Genomic DNA, 15873 nt, shown 5'->3' with positions numbered 1-15873 from the left:
AAGTATCAGTCTCTCTCAGCTGGGACCTTCTTTCAATTGTCTAAGGAATGGCCAGGTCAAGCCAGAGCAAGTCTGGGCAAAGGAAACTTCTGTGGTAGTTGCTGCAAGAGGAGGCAAGAGTGACGCAAGATCCAAAGGGGACAGGTGGGAAGAGGCTGGCTAGGATGATTGAGTTGCTTGGTTAAGGATCAGCCTAGGATCACTACTAGGAGATTGGACTAAGTACCCAAGTAGAGAATGAATTAAGAACCCAAAGAAGAAAGAAGGCAGCTAATTCTTGCCTCCTTTCCCTTTACCCAAGGGACAGACTGGGTGGGTAAGGGAGAAAAAAAGAGACCACTGAAGTACTGGTTACTTGAATATCAGAAGTCTAATCTAGTACGAAGAGAACTATTCTGACCCAGAAAATCAGAGAAGGAAGAGATATCAGAAACAGGAGAGCTGTGCTCCAAAAGTTTGTTTTCAAGTTGGTTGTTTGGAACAGAGATGAAGCAATGTGGCTGAGTGTTCAGTCTGGTTTAGAGTCTATTTTGCACACAGTATAACTCTACTATGGTTGCTTGGGAAAGGGATCCCAGGGTTCCTCAATCAACAACGTGGCTGGAAGGCTCTGGTTGCCTTGAGTCAGGGAGGGGAATGTGTTCTGTGTCCCAACTGTCTTGCTCTTGCTCCTTGATGTTTGCACTTGGGGCTGCTGGAAGACACAGTAGGAGGTCAATCACTGCAGCTGAAAGGAAGATTCCTTTCTCTAAAGTGCAGCTTATGGAGCCTGCTTCGCCAAGAGGGTATTTATAACTCTGGTGTAGAAAAATTGGAAAAAATTTTTATATAATTACCTGTTTTAATTAAAAACATTAAACACTTGATCAGATGTCTATTGTAACATATTTTTGTTGTTGTTAGTGCCGCTGAGTCGATTCTGACTCCTAGCAACAGAGCTAGGAGTGTACAACAGAGCGGAACCCTGCCCGATCTTTCTGCACCATCTGCTCACCTCTGGCACTATATCAGACAATGCTTCACTGCTATTCATAGGGTTTTCATGGCTAATTTTTTTGGAAGTGGGTGGCCAGGTCCTTCTTCTTAGTAATGTATTATATAATCATTAAATATATATAGAAAAACAAATAAAACTTTCTTATATTCCATGTCCTGATTTGGGTTTAGAAAATATTTCTAAAGAGGCATAAGGAAAACACAAGTAGCTGCCTATTTAATGCCCATCAGAAACTCAGATGTTTTGGGTGGAGTATTCTATAAATGTCTATTAAATCCTGTTAGTTGATACTTCTATATCCTTGCTAATTTTCTGTCTTGTTCTATCAATTGTTGAGAGAGGGGTGTTTAAGTATCCAACTATAATTGTGGATTTGTCCATTACATTTCAGTTCTACCCATTTTTGCTTCATATATTTTGCAGCTTTCTTGTTTGGTGCATACACATTTAAGACTACTATGTCTGTTTGGTAGATTGACTCTTTCATTATTATGATATAATGTCCCTCTCTGTCCCTGGTAACTTTCTTTGCTCTGAAGTCTACTTTAACTGATATTAATAGCCATTCCTGGTTCCCTTTGATTAATGTTTGCATGATACATCTTTTCTCATTCTTTTATTGTCAATCTACCTAAATAATTATATTTGACCCAAGTTTTCTGAAGATAGCACATATGTGGGTTATCTTTTTTAATCTACTCTGCCAATCTTTGTTTTTTAATTGATTTTTTGACCATTTACATTTAATGCAATTATTGTTATGCTAGAGCTTGTATACCATTTTATTATTTGTTTTCTGTTTGTTCCCTGTTTTTTGTTTCTCTGTGTTATTTCTTTTGCCTTCCTACATGTTACTGAATATGTTTTAGAATTCCATTTTGATTTACCTATAGTGTCTTTGAATATGTCTCTTTGTATAGATTTTAAAGTGGTTGTTCTATGTATTACATTATATATATAAAACTTAATACACTCTATTGGTGTTGACATCTTACCAGTTCAAGTGAAGTGTAGAAACCTTTACTTCCCTTTATGTTCTTTTACCCTCCCTCATTTATAATATAATTGGCTTAAATACTTCTTCTGTATACATTTAGAACCATATCCGTGTTATAATTTTTGCTTCAACTGTTAAACATAATTTGGAAATCTCAAGAGGAGAAGGAAAATGTAATTACCCACATTTTGTTTTCTTTCTGTTGTTCTTTCCTGTCTTAATGTTTCAAGAGTCCTTCTTTTATCATTTTCTTTCTGTTTAGAGAACTTCCTATAGCTATTCTGTTAGGATAGGTCTGATGGTTACAAAGTCCTTTAGTTTTCCTTCATTGGACAATGTCTTAATTTTCTCTTCTTTCCTGAAGAATATTTTTGTTGGATATAGAATTGTGTATTGACAGTTCTTTCTTTTTATGTTTGAAAGATATGTCATTTCTTTTGGCCTTTATAGAATCTGATGAGAAACTGGCTGTCACTCAAATAGATCTTCCCCTATAAATAATGCATTCTCTCTCTCTGGCTACTTTCAAGACATTTTCTTTATTGTAGTTTTCAAAAATTTGATTATGATGTGTCTTGGTGTGGATTTCTTTAAGTTTACCTTGTCTGGAATTCATCCATCTTCTTAAATCTGTAAGTTTATGTCTTTTGCCAAATTTGGGAAGTCTCTTTCTATTGTTCTATCTTCATGTTCATTGATTCTTTCCTCTGTCCCCTCCATTTTACTGCTGAGCCCATATGTATTGAGTTTTTTATTTTGGTTATTATATTTTTCAGTTCTAAAATTTCCATTCAGTTTTTCTTTAAATCTTCTCTTTCCTGAGACTTTCTAGTTTTTTGCTAGTTTCAAACACGTTTATTAATTGCTCATAGAAGCATTTTTATAATAGCTGCTTTCAAATCTTTGTCAGATAATTCTAATATCTCTGTTATTTTGGTGTTGGCATCTATTGTCTTTTTCCATTCAAGTTGAGATTTTCTGGGTTCTTGGTATGATGAGTGATTTTTAACTAAAACATAGACATTTTGGATATTATGTCATGATAGTCCAGATCAACTTTCTATTTTAGCTGTTTTTTTTCTGACACATCCAGCAGGTGAACTGGGGGTGGGGGAGGCGGGCAGTGCCACCTCACTACTCCAGGCGGGGTAGAAATCTAGGTTCTCCACTTGGTTTCTATTGACACCCAAGGGGTGGAGGGACTCCTCATTTTCTGTGGGTAGGAGTAGAAATTCTGACTCCCCACTAGGCTTCCCCTGTTATCATCTTGGCTGAGACGGGTAGGAGTACCTTTCTACGTCTCCTCACATGACCTCCACTGATCTCACAGGGGTGGTGGGGGTAGTGACCCCATTACTGCTGGGTAGTGGTGAAAGTCCTGACTCTCCACTCAGACTCTTCCAGACACTACCCTAGTGAGGAAGGAGAGGAGTGCCTCATTACTGCTCGGTCAGGGGTGAAGTCTAGGCTTCCCACTTTGCCTTTGCTGGCATGGGTAGGGATAAGGGCACAGTTTTTACTATGGTGCGTGGCTAGATTAGAGCAGTTATTATCTAAAAGTTTCTTTGAGAAAGGTTGCCATTTTCCTGGTCCTTTGGCCAGAAAGTGCAGGCTTTTGTTGGGGCTTTTTTTGTCTGTACCCTTTGGTGTTTCTGGATTGCTGGCTCCAAGTCTAAGACATATGTGGTAAAAAGAAAACCCAGGGAATTCACCACTGTGTTCTCCTTGGGTCCAAAGGTCCCTACAAGGTCGGGTCTCTTCTCCACCTTTCAGAGTCTTCTTATATCTGTTTTATATATAATATGCAGGGTTTTTAGTACTTATTAGGAGAAACAGGGAAAAGTATATCTATTCCATCTTCCTGGAAGCAGAAGTCCTTGGAGGAAAATGAAGCCCCTAACTGGAGAATGCTTTTTTAAATCCTTTCCATAGGGTAAAAAGAAAAATACCAAAGAAGGGAAAAAAAACTGTAAAGGGAAATAAAGTGACTTATTGAAGTACAGATAGAATAATTTTATATATGTTTGCTGGAATTTCAAGTGATTTCCATTTTGTCTCAAATAATTTCCAAAGGTGTATTGGCCCTTAGAGATCATCTAGTCTAACTCTTGATGTGATCAAGGACTGAGAACCAGAGAGGGGAAGGGACGAAGTTGAGGCCACAGAGTAAGTCTAGGCAAAACCAAGATGAGAGCTGAGGGTTTCTAATATGCAGTCAGTGCCATTTTCACTTACTAGGCCATCTCTTTCTCTTCTATGATGTGAGGGAAGGATAAGGGGCTGGACCAGAAGGTCTTTAAGGGACATCTCCAACTTCAATCTTTGGTGACTTTTATGACTGTCCTTAGCCTTGCTTCCCTTCTCCCTATCTCTTCTTCTACCGTTATGCTAAGGCTATAATAAAGAATGAGGGTTGGGGAGAGCATGGAGGGGAATAAAATGCACAAATACAAAAAATATATTGAACTTTGTATTTGTGTTGACTGCTTCTCACTACATATTTAGAAAAACACCCTCAAGACAATCTGTAGCTGTACAATTGTAAAGGCAGGGCTGTGACCTGTTGCTGGACTCACTGTGCACATGATCATGTGACACTCTTAATACAGGTGGGCACAGCAACTTTATTTAGGAGTCCTGCCTTTATGACTGACTGGGGCAAAAAGACAATAGCAACAGCTATGGTGAAAGGAAGCTTACCATAGTGGCAGACTGCCAGAGTTTGAACACTACCTACTAGTTGTGTGACTTTGGGCAAAAGACCTAACTTTTCTGTACCTCAGTATCTTCATCCATAAAATGGGGACAGTAACAATACCTAAACCTCATTAGTTCCTCTGAGGACTACAGGTGAAAGCTTAGAATGGTGCCATTAGCTGCTCCAGCAACTGCTGTTATATCATTCACTGGAGGCTTATTGTAAATAAAATACTAGATAGATACTTTGCATATATTATCATATTTAGTCCTACAATAATCTTTTGAGGTATGGGATATTATTATCCCCATTTTATAGATTAAGAAAGTAGGATTATTTTATGAAAATTATTTATAAATACACTAGAATTTAGTATTAACTAAAAAGACAGATTACACTTAAAAACAACATTTGAAGCCAAAAAGTAAAGTACCAAAAACATTCCCTGGCACATTCAGAAAACATAATTAGCAAAGCACCCAGTTTTATATTACCATGACTATTATTTATTACTTTTATAATTTAAACCTCTCCAAAAACATTCAAAGAGGAAAATAAAAGCATAGCCTGTTTATTCTACGGGAATATTGAGCCTGGTCTCCTTGGGTTTTCCTGATTTTTGCAAAGTTCTCAGACTGAGCTAACAGGGCACATCCTGGATTCCTGTAAGGACTCCGTATACACAATATACAGAAGAAGTCTTTCTTACCATCCTGTAGCTAGAGTGGAGAATCAGAAAGATAAGGTTTAAAATTAAAACTTGATGAGGCTTTTGTATCTGTCATACAGAGCTCTTCTAACTATTTTCCCTTTATTTCTAGTTTTAAACTTTTGGGAGAAAAAGACCAACAAATAATTCCTTCCTTGATATTCATCCACTGTCTGAGATTATTCTCTCTTAACACTTTCTGATACAAGAACAAACATATACATTGTTACATGTGCTTACCAAGGCAGAATGGTTCCAACACACTCAGGAACGAAAATTCACTCTGCAGGTTCATCATTCGAAGGCCCATTCTGATCATCAAGGACTTGATTTTCTCAGGCCAAGGTTTAAGTAGTAAGTATCCAGGGACATAGAGAGCATACCGAAACCAGCACAAAAGTGGAGTGATGATCCTGCCCTTGGGTGACTCAGACATTCGCTCAATTGTTGGAAACAGCAGAAAGGAGCGAATTATCTACAACAAAAAACATACTTTTATGAGAAATTTTCTTAAGGGATAACTTGTTGTTTTATTGTTTCTTCTGTATAGTATCGACAGATGAGTGGGTTTTAAATATGACTAAAGATCTGTTCAGACTGAGAAGAACCACTATCCACTGCCTCCTCAGCCCACAACCAATCTGGGTAGGATAAATGGATGCCCCTTGAGTTGCTGGGGCTAATTTTCAAAGTGAGGAGAAAATCAGGTTCCTAGATAACTTCTTGATTATGACAGCAACTCATAATCCCTTTGAAGCATTGCTGGAAGTAGGAATTAATGTACCATTTTAGCAGTTATATCAACTTGATCAGACTAATAACACCAGAAGAAAGTAGAGCTACATAAAAGACTATATTTCTAGTCAGCATTTCTTTCATTCATTATATTTGGAGATAGTGCCCTTTTGAAAAGCTCCTCTATTCCTTAATCTCACCAGCCTAAGAGAGTCTTTAACAGGACCAAATATATTTCTAACAACTGATCCAACCTTAATAAAGTGCAGGCCATGGACAAGTGAAGCTGGAAATCTCTACCTACATGGAAAGACGCTTAAGGACAAAAATATCATTTCAACTCAATTCATCAGAATTTCAGCAAACATATTTTAATAATGCTTCTGAAGAAAAAAGAGCATAACTAAAACATTTTAAATTTACCATATCAATATTTTTTAAATATATAAAAATAATTTCTATGGGGAATCAGAAAAGTCAAAAAAATTAAGCACAATCCCTATTAATAATAGAGTAACATAAATCATCAATGTTAACAAATTGTAAAACAGGAAGTGAGAAGGGACACAATGGTTTTACTTTTTTTAAAACCTTTTAATTGTTAAGTATAACATAACTACAGAGAAGTGCATAAAACATCAATGTGCAATTTAACAAATAATTTGTAAAATAAATAGCTATGTGGGTCAAGAAACAACACTGCCAACATGGCATCTTCCAATCACAACTCCTTCCTCTGCTCACATTTTAGGTAACCTCAATCTTGACTTCTTTGCTTTATATCAATACTTATCATTCCTTAATATAATCACTTCCTTATTTTGCTTTAAATTAATACTTATCATCCTGCTATAGACTGAATTGTGTCTCCCACAAATTCATTTATGTTGAAACCCTAACTCCCACGGTGCCTATATCTAGAGATAGGTAATTAAGGTTAGATGAGGTCATAAAGGTGGGGCCCTGATAGACAGGATTAGTATCCTTATAAGGAGAGACACCAGAGAGCCTGCTCTCTTTTCCCAAGTGCACACAAAGAAGAGGTCTGGTGAACACACTGGGAGAAGGTGGCCATCTACAAGCCAGGAAGAAATCTCACCAGAAACTGACCATGCTGGCGTGCTGATCTTGGACTTTCAGCCTCCAGAACTGTGAGAAAATAAATGTCAGTTGTTTAAGCCACCCAGTCTATGGTATTTTGTTATGGAAGTTCAAGCAGACTAATATATATCCCTTAACACTATTGTTAATTTTTGTGTGTTAATGAATGTCACATAAATGTAATCATGCAGTATGTTTTTGTGTTTATTTCCTTCACTCAACATTGTTTATAAGATTCACCCATGTTGATATATGCAGCAATAGTTTATTATCTTTGCTATATAGTTTTCCATTGTATGAACATACCACAATTTATTTATTTTACTGACAGACATTTGGGTTGTTTTCAATCCAGAGGTATTACAAATATGCTACTATGAACACTTTTATATATGTCTCTTGGTGCATGTGTGTATATATTTCTGCTGACTTGATCACCTCAAAGTAGAAATACTGGGTCATCTGGTATGCATATGTTCAGCTTTAGTGGATGATTCCAAATAGCTTTTCAAAGTAGTTATACCAATTTACCCTCCCTACCAACAGACACGAGAGTTCATATTGCTACATATCCTCGCCACATTTGGAACTCCAAACTTTATAATTTTGACTAACCTGGTGTATAACGGTATTTCACTATGACTTTAATTTGTGTTTCTCTGAAGATTAATAAGGTTGAATGGCTTTTATATGTTTATTGGACATTTTCTATATCCTCTGAAGTGCCTACTCAAGTCTCCTGCACATTTTTGTATTAGGTTACCTATCTTTTTTTTCTCATTGATTTGTAGGAGTTGTTTTTTATCCTGGCTACCAGTCCTTTGTCATGCTGCAGTCCTTGGCTCACCTATTCATCTCTTATTCTTCTTATATTGTTCTTAATGGAGGTAAATTTTTAAGTTTGATGCAGTTGAATTTAACAGTTTGTTTATAGTTATTCTTCTTTGTGGTTTCTTCTCCAACCTCAAATCATGAAGATATTATTTTTTCATTCAAAATGCTTTTTTAGAAATTAGCTAATGCTACCTCTCATCTGTTGTACAATGTGGGTTGAAGCCTTTGGTTGTGTTTAACTTCAGTTGTGAGTCTGTTCCTTAGCTTTCAGGTATCAGTGATGTGCCATTTCCCTTCTGTATTTACATTCCTCCTTCTGGATGAACCGAATGCACTTTTCCTGGTAGGACCAGAGAGTAAAGGTGGGTTTTTGTGGACTGGGTCTCTTTTTCATCTTCTACCGTCTATAGTCCTCTTTCATAGTAACCTGTTTGATTGCATTGCCCAAATGTTAAAGTTGATCAGGTATCACCTGTAATTCTGCTTTCATGTCTCTCTCACTAATAGAGAACAGAGATTTGAGGGTGAAAACTGTGGAAGGCTCTTTTCTTTCTAATCACGATATCTTCTTGCTTTTCCTTGGTCATATCTGTCAGCTAAGTTCTCAGCCATTTCCTATAGACTTTTCTTTTTCTCTCAACAATAGCTGAGATATTTTAGTTATTTCTTTTTTTTTTTTTTTTTTTTTTTTTGTGAGCACCCACCAGGCTCTCAGCGTCCTCCACAGCCTTCACTGGGTTATTTGGAAGCAAATCCCAGACATCATGTTTTATTTATTTATTTATTTATATATTTTTTTAATAATTTTATTTATTTATTTATTTCCCCAAAACCCCAGTGGATAGTTGTACGTCGTAGTTGCACATCCTTCTAGTTGCTGTATGTGGGACGCAGCCTCAGCATGGCCCGACAAGCGGTGGTCGGTGCACGCCCGGGATCCGAACCCTGGCCGCCAGCAGCGGAGCGCGCGCACCTAACCGCTAAGCCACGGGGCTGGCCCTAGTTATTTCTTTTTTGGTCAAAATAATTTGACCTCTACTAGATCTCCTCCTCTGTCACGTAAGTAAGAATGTACTGTTCCCTGTGGCCTTGACGGTGAATAAAATCATTGTTTGGGAGCAGGGAGCCACAGCCTTTTCGGATGATTTTTAAAATGATGGACTGGCAACAAAACATTATAAAACGCTCATGTGCTTTTTGAACAAATGCAGGGTTGCAGCCAGAATAGGGGAGTTTCTGCCACCTTGGCATCTTCTCAAGCACAAAGCAGAGGGGATGCTGGATGGACTGTGCTTAATAAAGGCCTTAGGAGGCATTCATGGATACTTGTGATGCAGATCCCTCCAGAACAGGGATGATCCAGAATCATCCAATCAGAGCTGGCTGCCCCTATTGCAATGTTTATACAAAGGTTATATATAAAGATACATACAAAGGTTATGGGATCTCTGTGAAGCCTGACTGGAAAAAAAAGACAGTTGAAGGAATCATTCTTCCTGGATGCCACTTTCAGTGTGAACTCCAACAGATAGACAAGGAATGAGATGAGCTCTGGAATCCCAGGATTTTTCTGATATTTGGTCATCTTCTTCTTCCCCTTCTAGCATAACACAGGGATACAGTATTCCTGATTCAGCTGTAATCACTAGGGTGCTGAGGACACAGGGTAAGCAGAGTATGTAGCACAAGCATCATAACTATAGTTATCTTCAGTTGCAGGAAGCACAAGTAAGGAACCTAATAGTTTTCCAATGTCTCCAGGGCTCTTGAACAGGTCTCCCCATTCTGGTATTTGATATATAGTGGGAATGCCATGACTTCCTCTTTGCCTTTCTGTTTAAAGATATTCTTCAGGACTGCTCCCAATGGCTCAAAGTCAAATGTGACTGCTGTCTCTCTAGAAATGTGGAATATGCCCTTCAGACTGGCAAAAATTAAGAAGTCTAACAATACCAAGTATTAAAGATGTTGATCAATAGGAATTCTTAAACAACACGGCATCAATTAAGTATTAGACTTTCCTCCTCTGCTTTTGAAAGCACAATCATTTCAGTGGGTGTCTGGAGCTCACATAGAGAGTAAATTTTTATCACATTGTCTAATGTTAGCAGCTTAATTCAAGGATCTGGCATTTCACTTGGATACCATGCAGCATAATTTGAGAGGTAGAAATGATGAAAACCTTCGAGCAATTGGAGTGGTGCTACAATTAACCACTGATTTCACACCTTCAAATTCAGAATTCTCCCCCTATCTTTTGGGTAATTCTAATATCATGAGTCCTTTTATTCCTGTAAGTGCTACCAATGTTCTATTGGACTTAACAAGACTTGAGATATTTCAAAGAGGGGTGGCTTTACACAAAGCCACCTTGGTATTGAGAGGCAGGGTTTCTCACTGCTCTACTGAGGCCTCCCAGCTGAGGAGCTAAGAAGGAGCTCCCCTCCCCATCCCACAGGAAGCTTCTCCCTCGAGGCTGAAGAGAAGGTTTCTTGTCAGCAGCTGCAGTGGCAGCAAAGACAACAATGAAGAGACCAACTTCTCAGCTTCAACTGGGCTCTCATTCATCAGTTCCACCTGGAGCTATAGGAGCACACTATGGTAAGGAAGCCAGGTCGGCCACAGTTCACTGCAGGCTCCTTGACAGCCAATATTCTTCAGTAATATCTCTAAAAGCTCTATGGTCGTCTTTCACATTTAGGTTCATAATCTACCTGAAACTGATTTTTTTGTGTGGTGTGAAATACGGGTCTAATTTAATTTTTTCCACATGGAAACCCAACTGTCCCAGCACTATTAACTGCAAGAGCTGCCCTTTCCCTGCTTTTGTGCAGTGACACTTCTGTTGTAAATCCTGTGTATGTGTGAATGGGTCCTTTCAGGGCTCGCTAATCTGTTCTACTGGCCTACTTTCCTCACTCTGCGCCAGGAACACAACGTCTTATTTACTAAAGCTTTACGATATATTCTGATATTTGGTAGAGTAAGTTAAACCCCATCTTCTTCTTGCTCTTCAAAAATGCCTTGGGTATTTTTGGCTTTCTGCATTCTCATAAACATTTTGAAATTGGCTACTTGAGTTCCACAAACATCTTGTTGAGATTCTGATTGGGACTGTACTAAATTTACAAATTAATTTGAGAAGAAGTAATATCTATAAAATATTGAGTTTTCCAACTCACGAACATGGGATAGTTCTCCATTTATTATAAATCTTTAGTGTCTCTAAAAATGTTTCATATATTTTACATGTAGTCATCTTGCACAACTTTTGTCAGATTACTTATTTTTTATGCTATTATAAATAGGATATTTTCAAAATTTCGTTTTCTAAATAGTTGTTGCTTATATATACAATATAAATGACAACTGCATGTTGATTTTGTGTCCAGCCTCTTATTAGTTCTAATAAGTTGTCTGTAGATTCTTTTGAATTTTCTAAGCACCTACTCATATCATCCACAAATAATGACAGTGTTGTTTCTTCCTTTCAATTCCTTATTATCTTTTATTTCTTTTTCTTACCTTATTGAGTTGGCCAAAACTTTAATACAATGCTGAATAGAAATAATTCTTGCTCCTGAACACAAAGGAAAAATTTTCAGTACAATCACTGTAAAGCATAATGTGTATTGAAGGTTTTCTAGAGATATGCTTTGTTAGATTAAAAAAATTTCCTCTATTCCTAGTTTGCTAAACACTTTTAAAAATCATAAATGGATGCTGAATTTTATTGAATACCTTTTCTGTACCCATTGAGATGATCGTATGATTTCTCTCCTTTCATTTATTAATGTGGTAAACCATCAATTGATTTTCTAACATGAAACTAACTTTCTATTCATGGGATAAACCCACCTTGGTCATGATACATCCTTTTTATATGTTACTATATTTGGTTTCCTACTATTTTGTGTAGGACTTTTGCATGTTAATGAGTGAACCCGGCCCGTGACTTTCTTCTCTTATATTATTTTTTTCCAGGTTTGGATATAAATGTTTTGCTAGTTTGAGAAAACTGAGTTGGAGAGTATGGTCTCCTTTTCCATTATCTAGAGGATTTTGTAAAACAATAGAATGATTTATTCTCTGAATATTTGACAGAACTCACCAGTGAAGCCTGGAGTTATATTTATGGGAAGTTCTGACTATTGATTGACTCAATATCTTTAATGGCTTAGAACCATTTAGACTTTCTATTTCTTCTTCAATCTGTTTTGATATTATCTTTTTTTAGGGATTTGTCCATTTCATTTAAACTTCCAAATTTATTGGCATAAAGTTATTTATAATATCTTGCTATTATACTTGAATCTCTGGACCACCGGCAGTGATATTACCTCTTTCATTCCTGATATTGACTATTAGTAGCTGACAGAGCAAAATTTTTTATAATCATGAAGGAATTCTCTTCATCTCTAGTAATGCTTTCCCCTTAGAGCTTATTTTATTTAATATTAACATAGCTACACCGGCTCTCTTTTGGTTACAATTTGCAAGATACAACTTTTGCCACTCTTTTACTTTCTACCTTTCTATAGACTTATATTTAAGGATACAGTTGAATTTTTTTCTATCTAATCTGAAATCTTCGTCTTTTAACTAATATGACTAATATATTTACTATATTTTCATTTAAATAATTGCTAATATTTTGGAGCTAAATCTGAGATATAAATTTAAAATCTTATTTTGTGCTTTTTACTTTTCATATCCCTCTCACACCATTTTTCTTCTTTATTTTGCATGAGAAAGACATAAATAATAAAAATATAATTGACAGTAAATACTAAGTAAATGAGTAAATGATATAAAACACTAGTAAAACATGTATGTTAGTAATTCACAATGATTAATAACTTAAAAATATATGATAATTTAAGCAATAAATAATACTTGAGTAAAAGATGTATAATGTTAGTAAATCTCAAGTCCTATGGTGGGGTAGGGAAGAAATAAAATAATGAAAGAAGATTAGGAATTGCCGGAAACGGTGTTGTATAGTTTTAATAGGGTAGACTATTAAAGGGTAGGTATTAGGGAAGGCCTCAGTGAAAGGTGACATTTGTGTAAAGGCAGTTAGGGAGCGAGCTGGAAGATTTTTGGAAAAAGAGTTTTTCAGAAAGAGGGAACAGCAAGTGCAAAGGCCGTAAGATAAAGCATAACGTGGTGTGTTTGGAAAAGCATGGAGAGCAGGATTTCTGGAGCAGAGTGTGGGAAGGAGAGCAGCTCACAATTTATCACAGAGGCAGCAGGGGGGAGAGAGGATGTCGGGTCTAATAGGACTTTGGTTTTTACTCTGAGTGAGCTGAGAATCCTTTGAAGAGTTTTGAAAACAGGAGTGACGTGTCTGACTTCCCTTTTAATAGGATTACTCTGATTGCATTGTTAACATTGTCCAGGAAGTACTAAATCAATGAAATTAGACAAGATTAAAAAATGAGTTATAAATATCGGAAAGACAAAATTACCATATTTACAGTTTATGTTTAAAACATTTAGAAAAATCTCATGTACAAAAATAATAGCTAAATACAAACGTAAAAAAAAAAATGTACTGAACTTATCTAAAGAAAATTTTAAAACCCAAAGAGACATTTCCTTGTTCTTCTATTGTGAAAGAATATAAATTCTCCCACTAACTTATCAATTCAATTCAATTAAAATACTAAAAAATGTTCATTTTGAAATTTGATGAATTATATTAATGTTCATCTGAAAAACAAATTGCACTAATAACCTAGGAATTCTGAAAGAGAAGAGAAAGGAGATTAGCGCTACCAAATATTACACATACTATGAAGCTACAACAGTTAAAACTGTTTACCAGAAAAGGATCACATAGCTCAATGAAACAAAAAAGGAGCCTAGAAAGAGAGACCTGAATACATATGGGAATTAAATTTATGATAAAAGTATCAGTGGGCAAGAAAAGAGTTGTTCAATAAATGCAGTCGGGAAAACGGGAAAACAGAATTACTTGGAATAGTGAAAGACTGGAGATGTGTCCATAATTAGGAATGTGTACATAAATTACGAGACATCCATACAACGGAAGACTGTGCTACAATGAAACATTAGGTAGCTTTGCATGTGCTGACAATGAGGATGTCAAAGTTCTGCTTCTTCTTTGAAACCAGCTGCTTGGGATTGTGAATAAAAGGGAGGTAGCAAGCTTCAAATAAGACATTCTAAGCCTTGGGGCTCATATGTTCTTTGGGCTTTTTATTCTGAAAGTACAAAGGTATTTTTGCATAAGCAAAATCAGGTTCCTCAACTATGTTCTATAAGTGATACCTAGAAAATTAGCTGTTATGGAATAGTGCAATCTCCACTAACTGGAATTTAACCAGTCAGTTCTCAATCTTATTTTCTCTTCAAGGCAAGTTTTAACCATACTAGTAAATTACCAAACCAACTACTATCAGGGATTTAGTTAAAAAAATAATTCCAGGGAATAATGTGAGGTCAGTACATTAACCTAAACCTTCTGTATTTATGATACCACCGTAGAGGATAAGAGAAAATAGAACCAGGACTCTCAGGTGCTACAAATTCTTCATTAGGAAAGTAAAACTAAATTATGTTCTATTGTATTCTGTTTATGAAAGCAGAAAAATATGCTAAAACACATTACGAATATTTTAAATGGGAAAGTCAGAAATAAATGTTTTTGGTTTTTTTCCCCCCTGGCCAATCCACAGTTAACTAGAACAATCCAACTAATGAAAATGATCTGTTTTCCAAGAAGTCTGGTAATTTAGTCCTTTATGGTAACTCATTGCTCATTTTAGTTTCAAGTTTATTCACTTCAAAATAAGGGGCTTCTTTGTGTTTATTAAAATGTCCTCAAAAATTCAGAGAATATAAATGGTTAATACAGTTACTGTCATACTAAACAATGTACCATACAGATTCCATACTAGTTATGTAACCCACAGTATATAAGGAACTTCAGACTGATCAAATCAGCTGGCAGAAAGAGGAAGCAACCCATTACTTCGTATAAATGATCCATTACTGTGACCCATGTTAACCAAAACTGCATGCAAGGGAAACTCTGAAAATACATGAGCAACTACAGGGTTACATTTTGGTTGATCTATATCAATAATAAATTGAGAATTAAAGTGCACTCTGAAATCATGGGAATGTACCGAAACAATAAGGAAGTTCTAATATGTACTCTGAACGCATCATTGCCTCTCAAAAATATAAGAAGACCAAAGATTGTTTATCACAACTAATAGTTAGTTGATGAGATTGGTTTTCCTCTCTTGCTTTTAGAGAACAACAGTTATTACCTGTTGGGTGAAACTTATACTTTTCCTAGATATCATAATGACGAATTCAATGAAATCTATAGTCCAAATTTGATAGGATAAGCCACAGTAATAAAAATTTTTTATTCATATAGAAACCTATTGGCAAGAAAATCACCGAGGTCAAGGAAATATACCCAATTTTATAGCTCAGCTGTGCAGAGAAGGTTTCCAAATCTGTGTACATGACAAAACATTTTCTTATGTTACAGTCTCATTAAAGAAAGAACTTCTAGGCTGGCCAATTCATTCTACTCTAAGGAAACATTTTTATGTATTTCACATTCTTATCTGAAATCTACCAGAGTCAACTTTTGATAATGAAGCACAACCATGTTTTCTTGAATAGTACAGGAAAGTAAATATACACTTTGGGATTTTTATACAGGGTATGTTTTTAGAAATTAGAGAGTATTTTGATGTTTATTTTTCCTGAATTTATTATTATTATTAATCATTGAGTCATTTTTTCAGAATCGC

At 36.1% G+C, this 15873-nt stretch overlaps 1 protein-coding gene and 1 pseudogene across 2 annotated transcripts in view; both read right to left on the bottom strand.

Moving 5' to 3' along the window:
- The window catches only part of LDAH (lipid droplet associated hydrolase), a 103821-nt gene that overhangs the window by 29888 nt on the left and 58060 nt on the right, over positions 1–15873 (bottom strand). For both annotated transcript variants that reach the window (XR_015553678.1, XM_014782152.2), the window contains exon 5: positions 5642–5876. Coding sequence is in view for 1 of the 2 variants with exons in the window: in XM_014782152.2 (XP_014637638.1) it covers positions 5642–5876 (235 nt within the window). In the remaining variant the exon portion in view is untranslated. The remainder of the gene's footprint in view (positions 1–5641; positions 5877–15873) is intronic.
- On the bottom strand, positions 9831–11938 carry LOC147916016 (nuclear pore complex protein Nup88 pseudogene; annotated as a pseudogene).

The sequence above is a fragment of the Ceratotherium simum genome, chromosome 11, assembly GCF_057802395.1.
Source record: "Ceratotherium simum simum isolate JZ-2026a chromosome 11, ASM5780239v1, whole genome shotgun sequence".
NCBI classification, from domain to species: domain Eukaryota; kingdom Metazoa; phylum Chordata; class Mammalia; order Perissodactyla; family Rhinocerotidae; genus Ceratotherium; species Ceratotherium simum.
This window is presented reverse-complemented; position numbering and strand designations above follow the sequence as displayed.